The 19,556-nt window shown below is 30.8% G+C and overlaps 1 protein-coding gene across 1 annotated transcript; it reads right to left on the reverse strand.

The window, feature by feature from the left end:
• Nucleotides 1–1,786: 1,786 nt before the first annotated feature.
• On the reverse strand, nucleotides 1,787–16,180 carry LOC131842153 (uncharacterized). The gene is made up of 5 exons (XM_059190676.1): nucleotides 15,898–16,180; nucleotides 4,288–4,387; nucleotides 3,290–3,454; nucleotides 2,733–2,862; nucleotides 1,787–2,381 (listed from the first exon to the last, which is right to left on the reverse strand). The coding sequence occupies exons 1-5, from the start codon at nucleotides 15,924–15,926 to the stop codon at nucleotides 2,284–2,286; spliced, it is 522 nt and encodes a 173-aa protein (XP_059046659.1). The 5' UTR covers nucleotides 15,927–16,180; the 3' UTR covers nucleotides 1,787–2,283.
• Between the last annotated feature and the right edge of the window lie 3,376 nt (nucleotides 16,181–19,556).

A 19,556-nucleotide genomic window follows, 5' to 3' on the forward strand; every position in this document is an offset into this window, starting at 1 on the left:
ATTTTTATATAGTTGTTATTAAAGAATTAATTTGGCAGTAACAGACAAAAAAGGTCGAATTATTAATTAAAATTATTTGATTGACTGATTTACATTATATATTAGTAAACAGAATAAAAATGGCTATTATGTAATTAGGTATAGGACTGTATTGCATACAATATTGCTCAGAAAATGGATGACTACGAAAGGTGAAATAAGAAATATAAAATTAGTATAAATTAAAAAATCTTTGTTATGTACTTGTATTAAATATGAGATAGAAACAGCAATAAAGTGACATCTACTAACATATAGATTAATTTGACATATACAATATTAACAAATATATACATCTAATATTAATATAAATCCGTGATGTATATACTTATTGTCTACTTACTGTCTTTTCTATTCTTGTCTACAAACTTGAAATTACAAGTTTGTAGAGTAACAAAGCACAAATCTTTATCATTGAATATTTTGATTATTTGACAATCTATGAGAGACAAAGATAGAGGACGCTGCATCTAAATTTATATGAAAACCAACTACAACTACATACAGGCACTACCATCTACATTATAATATCATAATCCATCCTAAAGTCATTGAAGGCTTTAGAATAGTTTTTAGAATTAAGAGCTTTTAGAATTATTAGGATATATTTATTGACGCCCAATACTATATCTGTTTTGTTACAAAGACTATTTACTGATAATCTCTCTCAATATCATCTCACTTATTGTTATGTGAGTGTTTATTTTATTTACACCATTACCTAATAGTAAAACATAGACAACCTACTAATAAACATAGATATACCCAGATTAGAAGGAGGTAAACCTTTACAGTTATATAATTAATTTCTCTATTATATTATATAGTAGATTACTTGAATTTAAACATGTATACTTATTAGCGCAAATACTTATGCTACTACTTTTTGTAATAAATAATCTATCCATATTATATGATTTGTTTCATTAAATAAGTAATGAAAAGTGACAATATTGCGTAATTTTTAATTGATATAACACAACAATTAGCATTTGGAGTATTGTTGTAATTGATATATACTGGGCGGAAGAGAAGTTCTTAGTAATGTAGACGAATAACCCTGTCTGCTAACACTGTTAAGTTGACCTCCACACTTTTAGCATGGATACCATCAGGATAAATCCCTGACCTACTCCACTGGTGTCTCGACAACGTAAACCGTTAGCGCAGGTGGGCCCATCACTTCATTGTTATCCATTAAAATAATATATATACTTAATATTGTTTTTTATAGCCTAAATAAAAGATAATTTATTAGTGATCCGTCCGATAATTTATTAGTGGTTTGGTCGGGAGGTTTATTTGAGAATATTTTTGTATTATTAAAATAGCCCATGTAATATATGTGTGTTGTCAACGATTTAGTTAAATATATTACAAACAATACAAACAAAATGTTCTACCTACTTGAGCATACTCATATTATTTTTAAATTAATTTAATTCATTTGCGTCAGCAAGTCAAGATAGCGTCATATCGTTTACTAGAATAGAATATTGTGTTTCGTATACGCAGCTTATTAAACATCATCGTAGTTAATAAGTGTCGATATGCAAAGAAATATGAAGTAATGATTTATTTTATGTTGTCTGTCGTTGGAACAAAATTAAATATGCTTTGTTATATACCTTTAGTGGTATTTGAACAGTATTGACAATTGCAATGGTTTTTTTTGTAAAAAATACAGTTTTACAACATGTAACTGTTACAACATGAGACTAATTATGATAAATATTTCATTACCAAATAATAAAAATATTTTTATTGTAATTTAATTTATCTTAACGGAAATATTTACAACTTTAGCCGAGTGGATACAGCATACTTTACATCATTACTCGGTCATAAATAAATTACTATAGATAGGTGAAAGAATTATCAAAATTTATCAAGTGTTTTTTGTATTTATCAAATTATAAACAAATAAATAAACATTTAAAAAATTCCCTTTTATAGTAATCAATACAGATAAGGACTACTTTATTCAAATAAGCTTCTAATAACAGTTTGGTACAGTAGCTATGAGTCAATCCGTGTAACTAACTTTCTTTGCGCGAATTTTTTCCGTGTCTTGCATCATGCGAAATGTAGATAATCTGTATCTACGTAAGCATACAGAAAAAAAAGACCAATAAAAATACTCAGTGCATATAACCCTAGCAGGTATTGCATTGCAATAAAGCTATATAACTTATACTATTTAGTTCTAGATGTAGCTATGATAGATGTTGAATAGTCGGATGGTTACACTGGATCCCTATCACGTGTGTATTTGATAGTACCATCTCTATCCATCTTCATAATTGAACTGTAGATGAGTATCGCCAAGTAGATTTGTAATGCTGAAAAAAAAGGAAAATAATATATTTAATAATTTAAAAAAAAATTTTTGTTTAAATTTAAATACTGAGTAATTTCGTTATGGTACTTTGATAGGTAATACAAAAAAAAGATCAGCTGCCTTTGAAATCATCAGATTTTTTTAAGATAAAGATATTTTTCATCCAGAACTGTTCAACCGTATAACCGAGAAAAGGTAAACTTTGAGAGACAGACGGATTGAAACACCGCACATTCTCCTTTACAAAATAGTACGGAAATACTATATAAATATTTGTAAAAGTTACGAAAATGTGCAATGTACACACAATATTGTTACAATAAATTTAATACGTAGGTGTTAAAATACTTACTAAATTCAAACAGCATTAAAAACAGTTCATTGGCGCTCTCTTCTGAGATGCAAACAATACTGTAGACGAATCCGACGATTGAGTAGATGATTTCAAAATATAGAAATACCCTCATTAACAGCACGTGTTTCTGAAGAAGAGATGCATAGAATTACAAAATGTAAATTTATTAGATACACGGCATAGATTGGTGTGCTCTCTGCACACCAATCAAAGATTAAATAATTCGTGCCGCCAAGCTTATTTTTTAAGTTTTTTTTATACTACGCTAGTGGCAATAAGCTGATGGTAGCGGCCCATCTGATGGTATTGTTTTTATTTTAATTTATCTTCAATTTATGGAATGGGCTATCAACGCTAACTGTATATACCAGCAAAGAATGATAGGATGAGGACAAAATCAGGTCAGTGAACCCATCGTGATGAATTCATCAGCAATTAACTGCTATCACAAGCTCTGCTTATCTTTAGACTAGATGTCACTATATGATTATTGTTCAAGGTTTTTTTATATAATTTATTCATTTAAATAATACAAACAGCATTATTTGACTTACCCGATGTAAAGCCACAATGAACATGATGGTCATACATATCTCGACGACCTGAGCTGTTGTGGCTATAATTAGCCGGGGATATTCAGCGTTGAGCTCTTTCATATTTGCATTGCGCATCGTCGATATATACAGAGACAGCATCGTTATGGCAACCAGCGTTAGTGTCTGTAACATGTAGTTAAAGAACATCAATATCAATACAAAATTCTATTAGAAAATACATACGAACTGTTACTAATTATTAGTTAAAACCAGCATATAGTTATATGTTGGTGGTTTTCCTTGGAAGAAATAGCGTAATTAAAAACCGCATCAAAATGCATGACAACAAACAAATAGGTATGTAGACAATCAGACAGATGAAAACAGCATTTTGATGTATATACTGTTTGTCTATTATACCATTAAGAACCTTAGAAAAAAATATACTGAAGTGCTGTTATGGTCATAATAGAAACTAATATACTAATACTCGTACCTATAATATAGAAATGCAAAAATAATTTTAATTTAATATAGCAGTTAATCATTTTATTTTTAACAAAAGGTGTCAACTTTTGATTTTCTTTGGTTCTATTTCGACGAAAATCTATATTTTAGGTTTTGCTTTCCAAGTTTAATTTACATATTCAGAGGAAACATATATTATATTTTTGTTTTCGTTAACGATGTAAATGCTTTATGGGTTGGATGAAAGGTATACAGCTAAAGTGCATATATTGAAATAGATGTGTAGTGGGCTAAGAATGGACGAGATAGTATATTGGAAGAAGTATGAAAGTAGCACCACCAGCAGACAAGTTAAAAAATAAATGCTTGTTTTGGTATGGGCATATACGAGTATATACCTATTACAAGAAATAAACCTCGGAGCGTACTTTGGTCGCCCAATTGCTAAATATAATATATTAGCTGTAACTAAAATGATAAATAGACATGATAATTATAATGTTTCTTTGTTATATTGCAGCGTTTTTATGAAATAAGTCTGTACTTACCAAATTTATATATGCAAAGGCTATGAGGCCTTTTCTCATGGGAAAACAGAAACAGCATCTTGTCAAGATGGGGATTTCCACAGCGTTTTTAATTTTATCTCTGTAACAAGGATGTTATCTCTTAAAAAGAAACATCGTGAGCTATCTAAATACTGTACTGCTATGTAAAAAATATATGTTGTGTAAAAAATTATCAAGCAATAAATTTACTGACAATATCCGCTCATTAGGTATTCATTATATTAGTTATTTATCATATGTCTACTCCCCTTCCCAGTATAGTACAAAGATCACAAAGGATGTGAAGTGATAATATACTGCGTGCATTGTCACCAACCTCACAATTTATCTGAAATTCCGCTCTTCCGAAAACTATTGAACAAAAATACAAGTATTTTTGTTTTCACTGTAGTTTCCGGTATAAAATGAAGATATTAATTTAGAAGCTTTAATATCTGGTCAAAATCATCCCGTAATTCTCAAAAGTATAAAGTGAATGTTTTATAAATAATAAATATGTGATTAAGTCATGATATAGATACATGCATCATAAATGAATTTAGAGTGTAAAATTTTGTGTTTGCTATTTAAATTAGGAGTAACAAAAATTTCTAGAATTGTAATTCTCTTAAGTACATCTATAATATAGATATACATAACAATCACACACAAATTATACTAATTAGATGACTAATAATGAAGCTTATCACAGTTTTTGGAAATAATCTGATCTCGGAATTACAAACAGATGTTTCATCATTGCGATGCGACTGGCAGGATTAAGATAATTTGCAAAATTACCACTTTATATACCAAGAATTTTTTGGTATCTTGACAGGCGAGACAACAGATATTTATACATATGTCATACATATGTCTATTTGTTATATACACTAGTCTTCTTAGATGAAGAAGACTAGTGTGTATAATAAATAGATAGATACGTTTATTTACTCATTTAGTTGACTTCACTTTTATCTTACCGAAAGAACTCCATTTATTTACACGAAGTAGGTGAAGATGTCACCAAAACATCAAGTTTATACCTATTATTATTTTTGGAAGAATTTATAATATTGGTCTCAGTTTTGTATATTTGATTATTATTGTTTTCTTTTGTGGAACATAATGTAGATACTTATTACGAAACAGGTATTCTCAGTTATTCTAGTTAAGGTAAAGGTGTTACATAAACACACAGCAAAGTGAGTAAACTAACTATGCACACAACACATCTATAAAATAACGCAAAAACACGATACGTCTGAGAACTTAAAACAATTATCTTGTGCAACCGCACACTTGTATTATAATACAATTTCACAATAATAAACCTACGTTTTGAAGTAGAAATAAACAAAACAGACAAGACATAAATTAATAGTAATATAAGTAAGGATAATGACAGACAACCTAGTGAGGTAGACTTTATATAAAGTCATTTACGTGGGTACAAGCAGCAACAACTTATTCTGTATTGGAGGATAACATTATCATCATCTGCTTCTTCCTTATCCCATTTATTTCGGGTCAGCATAATATGTATTTTCTTCCATTCATCCCTGTTGGCAGTGATCTCGTTATTTACTTACTTTCTTACCATATCATCTTTCACACAGTCCGTCCATCTCTTTTTTGGTCTTCCTCTGCCCTTATAACCATTCACATTCATATGTAACACTTTCCGTAGGATATGATCGTTATTATGCATTACATGTCCATACCACGATATACGATTACTCTTTAGCCTGTCCGACATTGGCGCCACTTTCATACTTCCTCTAATGTATTCATTCTTTATCTTATTTATTCTCATTTCTGTCCATTCTTATCCATTCGCATTTCAGTTGCATGCAGTCGTCTTTCACCCGTCGCCTTTACTTTATGTCATATACATATACATAATATGAGAGTGACATTACAGGGTACGGTAGCACGAGTCATACATCCTAGGCGTCTGGAATGGTAACGCGTGAAGCGTATACATGATCTGTCTCTCTATGTCATTGACTTTGTAAAATAGCAACGCAGTTTTGCAGATATATGGATACATTATGTTTAAAAGGTAAATAAGCAGCATGTTTTTATCAGGAGATAACATTGTTATCATTGCTCTTAAACAGGTTTTAAGCAAGATAAAGTAGTGGCATCATTAAAAATTAATCTTTCAAAACAAATTTTGAGACTCGAGGATTTATAAAAGTAAACAAAGAAAGTTGTGTCTATTGTTAACAAATATCTTCTTTGGTTTAGAAATATTTCTTTAACATCAGAGATGTTAGAAAGAAAGTAGGTGACTAGGTGACTACTGTAACAGTAGTAAGAAAAGATATAAAAAATTATCACTATATTTAGTTATATTTTATTTTTTTCTACATATGTGGTAAAAGCTTTTGGCAGATACAGTGTGTTTACTAGTAAAATAATCGTCACTAATATTGGTACATTTCTTACAAAGACAGACAACTCGCTAAGAACGCAGAGTAAGCATTGTGCTAAACTGCTTTATCTCTGAGACGTGTTTACCATTACATGATTTCAATTTATTTTTATTTTTGTTTCTTAGTCATAAAAACGTTCTCTTATTTGTTATCATTCCTGAGGACTAAGGTATAATTAATAATTTTACTGCCAACTACATATAAAAATACTCTTACAAATAGAAACACAATTTCCAAAGCTATGTTTGGCGACCAAAACAGATGACACAGATGGCTACGTATTAATTTATTTCTAGAGATGTTTGGAAGCGTGCGAAAAAGGCCTAAAGCCCAGCAATTGGACACTAAATACATTTAAAAAAATATTGGATTCTTAATTTAAAATAAGTTGTTTGTGAAAATATTCCTGGAAATCACTCTATCTGTTCAATATATTCACGGTTCAAGACGTTTTATGTCATAAACATGATAGGTTAACAGTTCATCAGTGTCATAACTCATAACATCGTTAGGTATTTAATATGGACAACATATTATTCACCTAACGGATCTAACCGATTGTACGATAAGAAGAAAAAATCCTATAGGAATTTACATACATATAATAGAACAAATATAGTATTATCAATATTATTGTATGGTTCCACAGGTCATACAGCTACCGAAACAATGAATTTAATGCTAACCATATTTCCTGATCGCATAATTTAACGAAATTCAGCTGTCAAGTGGCCAGCTCGATCGCTTTTAAACTTCGAATATCATTTTAGTTATATTTTTAACACATTGGATATTTTATGTTATGTTAAACACAGAGTCAATATGAAGCCAGCTATAAATCGACATTAACAAGGAGTACTATGTTAATAACCAGTCACTTTTAGTAATGAGGACTTCATTACTAAAAATCCCCTTTCCACCATAATGATGGTAGTACAAGCTATACTTAGCTTAAGACTAGACATTGTTGTTATTCCTTCTTATTAAAGTTTTCTGTATGTGAAGAAATCAATTTTTTTTTTTTAATTTTGTTATGTTGTTAATAATGTTTCGAGTCTAATATATTTTTTTATTCATATATACATGTAGACGTGGGTAGCACGTAGATACATGTATAAGAGTTTATTGTTGTCATTGTTAATTACAAACTTTGAATAACGTATACAATAACTTTTTGCTATACACTACGTACATCTGGGAGGCATGACCATGCTCACTCAGTCAAGATAATCATGCAACCACAGCAATGAAGTAATAACACGGTTCGGTTTGATAAAATTATAAGCCCAAATCTGTTGTAATATGTTTCGTTGTTTTAACAAAATAAAAATATAACCATCAGCAAACATTTTTTATTATATACATAATGTACTAGCGACAAATGTCGGATGGATGTAGAGTGAAGGTGTTTTTAAGTTTTAGCCACAATATTTAGTCATTTGATACGTGTTACGAGAGGCCAATAGAAGAAGAATTTGGTTTTATTTTCTTCCCGAAGAACTACAAGTGAAGAAAAGAAGACGCGGCTTAGTACTGTAAGATGAGGTATGATTTGACCGTCTGTTGAATATAAAGACTGATTCTCCTTCTGACTACACATAGATCTCATAACTGCACACAAGATTTATAATATAAACCTTCCAAAAAAAAATCTTAAATGATATTACCAACCGTATCAAAATTCGTTGTGTGGTGTAGAAGAAGTAAACGAAGAAATTGATAGACGAAAACAGCAATTGTTTCTTACTATAGTATTTGCAGGTTTAGGTCAATAAACACTATATATAATTACAAAACATTATAAAACAAAACTTTTAGACGGGAAAAACAAACAACTATAAGGGTAAAAATTGTGTTAATTTAAAAGATTTTTATTGTTTTAGTAAAAGATGAAAATTGAAATCTTTATTTTTTTACCGTGTAGTAAACACAAACAATTGCCGTCACAAGATAACAAACAGCCATCTATTTTAATTATCAGCATGTCTTATTATAATTATTATAATCATACATCCTCATTGCATTATAACGATAACTAACCAGTCTTTATATATATATGTTCACAAACTTACGTAAATGTATATATAGATTTAAATACAATCGTTGCAAAACTTTTAACAAATTAATTCTTACAAGCAGATTTTATTATCGACCTTTAATTTCTATCTATCTCATCGAAGACACATGGTACAATTGTGTATCGTATACATATATGTCTGATAACATCAGTTATAGAACGCATCAGAATTGGAGTACTTAAATCTACATAAAAAACTAGGGGCCCGTCCCGGCATCACACGAGTGGAGGTATCTCTGATTTTTTTTAGTAATACTCAGGAATAATGAAGGATACTAATTGGTTCTTAAAATAATTTTTGAAACCAATACTAAGTTTCTTCATTCGTTACAAAAATAGAAATCTTTCCTGCTTATAATATTAGTGTAGATAACTAAAGCCAAAGGCTTTGTTTCTGTACTCTCTATTTTCGAAACTTTTAATCACATTGAAATAATTTTATTGTTTTTATAGCCTAACATTTGAGTAGGTTTATAGGCTATAGGAATAGGAAATGCTAAGCGAAACAAGAATTATCACGGGCGGGGGTGCGTTACGATCGGTGCGGTCGCCATTTCATTCAAATTAGACTGAATTCCAAATATTTATATCTTAAATATACACAATGTTTAAAGAATGACCTCGTTACTATGTAACGCGCTACCTACGTAAAATTGCATTGCCGTACGTTATGAAGGAAATTGATGTAAACAAGGTACAAGAGTCCAACAATGATAGTCGTAAATACGCTTAACCATATGTCATTAGAGTTAGCCACAGTTTAGTAGTTTGATGAGGATTGCGTGTAGACATACCTACTGCTACTGTTTAAAGGCAGTTTAAAGTAATCAGCGAGCGTTAAATATTTCGTTTAGGAAACATGATATTATTTTTAGAATTAGTTCAATTAATTTTAATAGGTCATACGAAGGCTACTATTGAAATAACCTGCATGCATATGAATATAAATACTGTATAAAAATAACATTTTTTGTCTGTCTGTCGGTCTGTTTGTTCCGACTAATCTCTAAAATGGCTGAACCAATTTTGACGAAACTTTTATTGGATTTGATGGATTGGAGCTGATGTAATAAGGAGTATCTTAGGCTACTTTTATTTAAAAAAAAATATTTCATTTTAGAAAAATAAAGTTAAATTCAATTTAACGCGGACGAAGTCGCGTCATCAGCTAATTATAAATAAAACTGAGATTAACTGTGGTTTTTGTTAATGATAATGGAACTACATATAAAGTAGTCTGTGTCGCTCTATCTCAACAATTACAGCCAGCCGCAAAATATTTACACTGTATACTGAGTTTAGTTGAAGGGTGAGATATGACAGTGAGACAGCGAGGCATAGCATATTAGTCCTCCAATGGTAGCACATCATGGGCAGTAGATGTATAATGACAGTCTATCGGTATAATAATTGTATAAGATATTGCAATTGAATTACGGAAAACGGAAGAAAACATTTTGCATTAAGGGAATAACAAGAGAAACTGATAAATACTTTAATAATGTCAATGATCATATTACTGCTCAAATTCTAAATGTTTACACTACTTATGCAGTCATTTATGCAGCACCATGTTTTCATTTTAACATCAGAATAGTTCTTTTTTTAAGTTATAAACATAGTAAGCGATGACAATTTTTTTTCTAAACTAATCATGTATTATAATGCTGTTGACGCTACAGTTATCCCTAAAGATAGGGAGCGGACACAGATGACATTTGCCAGCAGCTTCTGTCTGGCTGATTCGACTTTAGTCTGAGAGCACTGCTAGGGATCAGAAATAAGGATCGATCCCCGTTTGAATTAAATAACAGGGTATAGTCAATGGGAACAACAGTCCCGATTACTAACAATGCTCTTTCCTTATCAACTGTGGTTATTGTAGACGACTCAAATGATAAGAGGTCTTCCTATCTAATTATTTATTATTATCATTATTAAAATTATATTTTTACTCTCTAACTATCGGGTTTTAAGTTAAGATTTAAAGTAACAAATATGAAAATAACATTTGTCATTTAAACAAGACAGAAAATTGTAAATACTAATTAACAAGAACCTTTTTCTTATATTATAAATCATTATATTAATATTTCGATTATATATGCCGAGTTGTACTCAGTATTATAGTTACAGTATACCTATACTCATAGTTATCATAAGTAGCATATATTTACATGGTCATTATGGTTTACCCTACAAAATGATTAAATTATTTAGGTCATGACTGATGTCATTCGTCTGTGAATTCTATTGCTTAATAATAAGACTTAAATTAGTGGAATTGTTGTTAACTACAGTTTAGGAGAACAAAGTATCCCAACTTGCTTTATGGAAAATTTTGCCAGTTATAGTGCTGTAGTGTCTTCATAATTTATACTACAATAATTATTTAGTAATATTTATAAAGTTTGTGTCACAGCACAAAAATAAAAGTAAAAAAATATTTTTCGTTTTTTTCCATAGTTTTATATGCTGACACACTTAATGTGTAGGTCATAAAATGGGGGTCATGAGAAAGTGGCAGATGACATACAGACTGCTAAGTACGTATCTATACCAAGGATTGTTTGTATAATAGAAAGTAATAATCCTTCCTAAAAACAATATATATATTGATAATTGTACTAGTTAAAGTATCTTAAAATAAATAATTTTATCTGATTCGTAAGAATTAATACGGTATGAACAGTAGTTAAAAATTGCTTAAGATATAGTAATTTTAATTTCTAAGCACTAAATGGCGTTGTACATTTTTTAAAAGTAGCTATAAAGTTAGTTTTGTATTTAATGATCTGACGTAGAAATAAAAAAAAAACATTTGTCGTTCTAACGAGACTTATTAAAAATATTATGTAATGACTTAATGACACTTTATTTTGTTAAACACCGGCTATTGCCAACAGCAATTTAGTTTTTTGATCTCACGGCACCTAATTAATAGTTGTCCAAAATTATAATCAAAATTGGTTTCTTAGTATTTAGGAAAGACATCGCGTTTTTGCTATAATATAATCCAACCGAATTGAGAACTTCCTCTTTTTTAAAGTAGGTTGAAAACTTGATAACACAATAGTGTGGCATGCCCGTGACGGATTCACTTGTTCACACCTATTTTCAATAGTCTATTTATCTTCTATTTAGGTCAATTGAGTGTCATAATATAAAACTTAGTTACACAAAAAATGTTGAAAGTATGGTGCCTATTTAAAAGTAAAACAATAGATTCGATAAGGAGAGAACTTTGTTGATTTGCAAAAGATAATCAGTTCAGACTATAAATATGTCGATAATTCACCTTTGCGATGCCAGGACTTAAAGGTTAAAAGAAAAGTTGACCGTCCCTGACGATATAGCTACCATATCTATTAAGTTGGATGCACTATTTTAGGTAGTCTATCATTTATAATAGAACAGATAATAGTAACAAAGGCGTATAACTTTGCAAAGAATCGAGATTACATAAACAAAAGGTTCTAAAGGTTATATATACTGTATGACTGGTATGTCGTAAGAGTCACAGTTCAACCTTAATAGCAGGTCGCGCATGTGCATTGCACAGTATTCTCAGTATTGTACAGTCGCCAAAAATAGCTGCAACGTCAGCAATACAATGTTACAGCGTTACATGAATCAGTAATCAGTCATAATATGTTGTTCTTGGAATAGCAAACCAACTAACGGTTTATCTAATGGTAAGTGATAACCTTATTCTCATCCTTTAACCAAAACATAGTTTGCAAAGCAAGCTGCTTAGCACCTGAAATAGACAGACCGGGGTGGGGACGTAGATAACTTTTTACACAGTCAACCCAAAGTGTACATTAAATATAGTTTACTTAGGGAAAAGTTACTACAGTTACGTCAATTTAGGACATAAACATTTTTAATATTCTGGTATTTTACAAAATCTATTCAGTATTAAATCTGATAATATTTTAACGTTAATATTTAAAATGTTTAACGAACAGACCGTCCACCTAATGGAAAGTACAAACACTTATACATCTAAATTCTAAAGGCGTAAGCCTGATGATATTTTTTTAAATTTATGTTTATGTAGCATGATAATAATAATTATTGTATAAATTTGCTTCTATTTTAACTACAGATATCTACTGAGTATGTAATGTTTTCTTATCTGTACCATAAGTTTCTGTAAAGCCACTTGCTTTCGTGATTAGTGTATAGAATATATAATACTATGTTTGGGTAGGTAGAATGTATATAAAAACAATTTACGTATAAATTATATAAAATTAACAGGTATACATAACATGTAGAATAGACATGTAGATTGTATTTCTAAAAAAACAATGGTTAACCTTGGCCTCTAGACGTATTGACAAGGTCGTACATTATAATATTATTGGATGGGTGGATGAATATTATGAATTAGTGCATTGACTTTTTTAATTTACTATACAAGTAACCCTGACTATATATAAATACATACGTATATAATGTGTTTACTTTTTTATAGATATTGTCATTTATGCATGCATGATATCTATTTCCAACACTACACAATTCTATTCAGCCAATCGAAGGTTGACTGGAAGACATCCCGCATTTGGACTAAGTGCGCCATTGTATAACTTATTTCTTAAGTTCGTTGTATCCTGTTACTTTAAATGTATTTACTGTACAATAAAGTATTCAAACAAACAGTTTGTGATTCAGAAACGCCGACACAGAATTGATAATAAATTTTATGAAATAAATAATTGCTGTGGTAACAATAAAATAGATATCTAATTGCAGCAAAATATGAGACAATCTTTAATGTGGTAAAAAATAGGTTTTTTATTGATTCATCACGTCATCTTTATATATCATAAAATGGTGACGAGTCAAAAATTTATCATATTTATTTGCTTGTGTGTTACGATTTCATGTAAAGACGACTGGACGAACTACGGTGAAATAAAAAGAAAGAGTAAAATGTTTTTAAGATTCTCTTTTAGTCATATTGACGGCCTCGGGGGTCTAATAGTTTCATACACTGCCTTACTTCCGATGGTCGCGGGTTCGATTTCTTGTACGGCACAAACATTTGTATTCATGAGTATGATTGTTTGTGTCGGTCTGGATGTTTTCTATGTATAATACATATTATGTATTTAGAAAAAAAACTATGCATTTGTATCAGTTATCTTACTTGGGACTTGTCCTGAGATTATTATAATTATATTATTATTATTTTGGCAGAAATTTTTTCAACATTTTAATCAGTATCAATCTTAATTATGTATTTTTATTCGTGTGAGTCGCACACACTACAGATGAATCTTTATTATGGATATGCACGTGACACTTTGAGAAACTTGTTTGATGTAGACAAAGTCATGGACAACAACTTTAAGAAAGTTATGTTTAGAAAAACAGGTGAGAAATTTATAAGAGCGGTCAAAACATCAGTCTCATTCGATCATAAGACTTTGTCTCGGCATCGAATCTCTTAATTTTATTTTCGTAATACCGAATTCAAGTAAATAATACGATATATACATCTACAAGATAACTCTGGTTATTAGAAAGACAATTATTGATTATTTTTTATAAAGTATTTTTTAATAATTGTAATATTCTTTTATATTTAAAAAATACAATTGTTATCTAATACCTACTTCAAAAAAAGCATATTATGTAGTAGAAAAAAAATTAAAAAAAATTTTTGGTAAATCTGTACAAAAAAAATTACTACACAAAGAAAAGTCTATAAAAAATTTTTATTGTTATATTTAATACAATATAATTGACTATATTATAGCAATAAAACAAAGTGTTATAATGGAAAGCAGTACCTTGATTAAAATTTGCACTGAAATTAAATGCACTAACTTGCATTTTTTTTAAAATGTCACGTATTATCTAAAATCTGGCCATTCGTTACTCTTATTGTGTAATAAACATGACTTCATTGGTTAGAGGAATAGAACTATAATAGAATCACCAAAAATATATATTTGTGATACTAAAATATAATAGTTTTTACAAAAAATCTATCTATATACCTTATGAATAAAAATATCGTTAGTACACTAGTCTTTAGTTATACGGAAATCTGCCAGCTTACTAATTGAAACACAAATAAAACTAATATACCTCCTGTCCTCAAATGTGTTTCTGTATATCAGAAAAAATCTATGGTAGTTATTATATACAGAAGTGAAATTGCGATACGAATCAATAATTTATTAACTTATTCTTGAATCTCAATACATCCATAATTTCAATTTTTTTCTCCTTTAAATTAAAGAACATTACAGCAGATAAAATATGAAAAGACGTTAAAAAAAGATAAAGTTGTTGAGAGAATGGAAACGTGAAACAGTTAAATCGTTTAATAAAATCGAGTCGAATCGAAAACCCCGGCATTTTGTCGTCGTCGTTTCAAAAATATATTAATTACAAAAGTAAACACAAAGTTATTACTTTCTATTGAATAATATTGTTTTTTGAAGAATTAATTAATGTTGGTGATAAATCTAATATTAATATAATATACCGAAACTGACTTTGTAAAAAGTCGTCTGTGTTACCTCTATGAATTATTTCAGCTACTAAACACCATACAATGGTTTATATTACTCAGATATCTTTGGGTTGAAGGGAGTAGAATTGCAGAGTACGAGGGTATAAATCCTATTCTTCGGAATTGCAAGGCTTAGAGGGGTACTACCAGTTTCACCTGATATACAGGCGAGGTTTATCACTTACCATCAGGTGAGCCCACAGCTTATTAGCTGTTCCGGGCACATAATAAAAAATAGGTAACAAATGTGCTATTTTGTTTACGTAAGTTATGAAGAACTTCTATTGGGGTTATTATATATTAAACGCGATAAAATATTCGTCATTCCTGACGCGGCGTTACGTTTTAATCAAGTTAATTGGTTGTCGTCATGGTCTAATTATACTATAGTTACATCCAGTAGAGCACACAAAAGTAATTAAAATCAAATTTAGTTTCACCGATACCGCGAAAAACATAGAATCACTAAAAACATCTAGCGACTTCATTAACAAATATTGGAGAAAAACAGAACGCGCCGTTTCCTACGTAACTTTCGCTTGCACATCACTTACTTTAAACTCGTTTCAACTGTGGCCGACATATTTACGGAATCGAACGCACTACCAGCTCGTACCGTGGCGCTGTGTTTACTGAGCCGCCTGATTCCATTTTACTTTCAACAGCAGTTCTACGGAGCTGTTAATACCTATTTACACAGTCAAGTAAACATTTCAAGACAAAAGATAACATATACGATTGCATCTCATTATCAGAGTTAATACACTAATTAATATGTCTCAATTAGTAGATAACAGATTTGTACATGTATAACATGTAGTTAAGATAAAAAATATTTTGTTATACGATGTCGTATGATATTATAATGTAAGACAATTTATCAATCGATTTAAGTAGTAGAATGTATTTATATATTGTATATTAAAAGTACATAGAGTAGTCTGAGTAGTCTGATTAAAAATATATTACATTAATGATACCAATGAATTTAAGTCTACGTTAGTTATACATATCCACAAACATCAAAAATAAGGGATGGTGTTATTACATTTACTACACAGCGTTATATTACAATTTATCTAAATACAACTGCATTTTTAGTACTTAATTATATTAGAGTAGTTAACTTTAACTGCGTAGAATATAGCTAATGTTACTGGCTAATGTAATAGTGAAGTATTTTTATGAGACATACAGAATCATTTAACCGTTTCTCTCTATTTTTCCACAATGCAATAACTGACCTGACTTCGTGCTCATATTGTCATCTTCCACTGGTGCCCGCAAATTCATACTGTTAGTTTATGCATCACACTATTTACAGTAAGTTACAATTAATAATTGTAGATAAATATAAATTTGAGGGCTCCGGTAATCTAGCGGTTTAGCACACCGCTTTACTTCCGATGGGTGCGAGATCGATTGCTCGCACGCCTCATGACTGCACAGCACCGAGACCGATAGAAACGTATCCGTCTGGATGTTTTCTATGTATAGTATGTATTCTTTTTTTATAACACAGGGGACAAACGAGCATGTGGCTCACCTGATGGTAAGTGATTACCGCCGCCCATGAGCACCCGCAACACCAGGGGAATTGCAAGTACATTGTGGGCCTTTTAAAAAGGAATAAGCTCTTTTCTTGAAGGTTTCAATATCGTATCGGTTCAGAAATACCATTGCTGGAAGGTGATTCCACAATGTGGTTGTGCGATTCAAAAAGTTTCTAGAAAACCGTACTGTGGAAGACCGCCATTCATCCAGATGATCAGGATGGTATTTCAGTTTCTGGCGGGTGGTACGATGGTGAAACTCAGCAGCTAGTATTAATCCGAACAATTCCTCAGAACACTCCCCATGATATATGCGGTAGAAAATGCACAGAGATGTAATATCTCGCTGCAGAGCCAATGGGTCGAGTCTGTCACATAGACGTTGATTACCAATGATTCTGGCTACTCGGTTCTGAATGCGGTCAAATGGAAGTAGCTGGTATTGTGGTGCTCCCGCCCAGAGATGAGAACAGTATTCCATGTGCGGCCGGATCTGCGCCTTGTATAATTGCAAGCGATGGGCCGCCGTGAAATACCATCTCACTCTACTGAGCACATCAAGCTTTTTTGAGGCTATTTTAGCCTTGTCCTCCAAATGACCGCAACACTGAACGTCACTGGATATATCAACGCCAAGGACCTCGAGATTTGGCTTCACATCAAGGAGAGTGTCTTGAAACTGAGGAGATACGATAAATGGATTCTTTTTAGCGGTATGTATTTATAAACAAAATATCTAAGTATTTATATCAGTTGTCCAATACCTATAACACAAGTTCTGCTTGCTTGCTTTGCTCCTTGGGACTAGTTGGTAATATCTGATGTGTCCAGGGGTATTATTATATATAAGGAGAGAAGAAAAGTCTTTCGGCCCGTGATATGATCCAAAGTAAGAATTGATACAGGTTTTGTAAACTCAAGCTGTTACTACCACGATTTAATAAACTCTATCGATGCAGTAGTTTGCTATTAATAATATGAAATGACACGCTTTAATTATATGCGACGTCAAAGAGAGGCAATTCAATTCGTATCGTATGATTTGTATTGTAACAGTGCATTTAAATGTCTGTGTAGTATAAAATGCTGATGTACAGAAAAATATATGTAGAGTCAGATTACTTATGAATTTGTCTATAATATTTTATAACACTCACATCTACATACACATGCAAACACATACTTACACACACTCGCGCACTAACATATTTATATATATTTTTAGTTACTGTTTATTTTTTGTCATATAAAACCATTTTGACTATTATAGATCTAAACGCAATTTTTCGTCATATCTGATCACCAATATTACTTTGACTGTTAAACTTGCTTGACTTCTACGATACAGACATACCTTAGCCATAAATATAATGCTACTTAAATTAAGGTTTCCGAAATTTTACAACCATGAAGACTTAATTACGTTTTGAGAATCCTAAATCAAAATTATCCTAACTACCAATAAAGCTACAAATAAAGCCATCTGCGTCGGTCGGCAAACTGCATGCTTTGTAGGCTGTGTAATGGTTGTAAGGTGAGATGTAGCAATATTACCTAGGCTGCCTTTTAAGTCGTGTCGTTTGCCAACCTCCCGCGATTATTAAAAAAAACTAGAGACAAAAACAACAACAAATACATTTCAACTTTTTTAGAATTCGAAAACAAAAGAATGTTTTGAGATTGGACGAACAATTTTATTGTATAGTCCATTCAAAGGTGATAAGTCGGTTGTAAAATTGGAAATATCTAAGGAAAATTTGCATATACACCACATCTTTGTGTTCTCCGAAAGTTAATGCGAGGATATAATGTCCTTGTTAAGTCCATGTACATACGAATGTAGATGTCGTTGTGAACACAACTTCACACGCCCACATTTCGCTAGAAATATTTGAACCCACTGTGACATGGAGCCAGCTAATAGGTTTCTCGGATTAATGTTTTGTTTCATATCGGTGTTTCCTTCACCGGACATGTGTGTTAATTTATATTTCAGTCAGAAATATAAATTAACATATTGATTTTCACTTACGACCTTTTGAGTGTAAGACGGAGTAAACTAGTAAAATACGACCCAATCTTTGTACCTATTGTACCTATATTGTATTTTGTTGACTAACCAATGTAATTATGTATTTACTTTTTATTTTTATTGTTTATACTACAGTGCCTTGTGTGTGTCTGTAAACAAAAAAAAATATCTAGAAATGTTTTGGATTTTAATTTATATTAATACTTTCTTAATTTTATTTGTTACTGTCACAGTAATATTATCTATAGTCATACTACGCGTATCATATGTACTCTATAACATCCTAAATGAGAGGTAGATTGCTAATGATGGAGGTAAACATGGATTATAGCAACACTGCCGCCGTGGGAAGATTGGTCGTCTCGCCTTGTTGTAACTCTAAAACGCACGTTTCCAATATCACACAAATTTAGGTAATATTATTTGCTTTAATTGAAGTTTGAATATCACCAATTTTTTTCCAAATTTAATTCAGTTATTAATTATAAATAGAAATAGATTTTTATCACAATATATTTTTTTATATCGCTTAATGCATATATTTTTAACATTATATTTTTAAGAATTAGTATGATTACAAACTGCCAAATAGCACCATTTCACAACAGTAAAATATTAAATGAACAGT

The sequence above is a fragment of the Achroia grisella genome, unplaced genomic scaffold (assembly GCF_030625045.1).
Source record: "Achroia grisella isolate CSIRO2021 unplaced genomic scaffold, CSIRO_AGI_Agris_v1 utg2138, whole genome shotgun sequence".
Lineage (NCBI taxonomy): Eukaryota > Metazoa > Arthropoda > Insecta > Lepidoptera > Pyralidae > Achroia > Achroia grisella.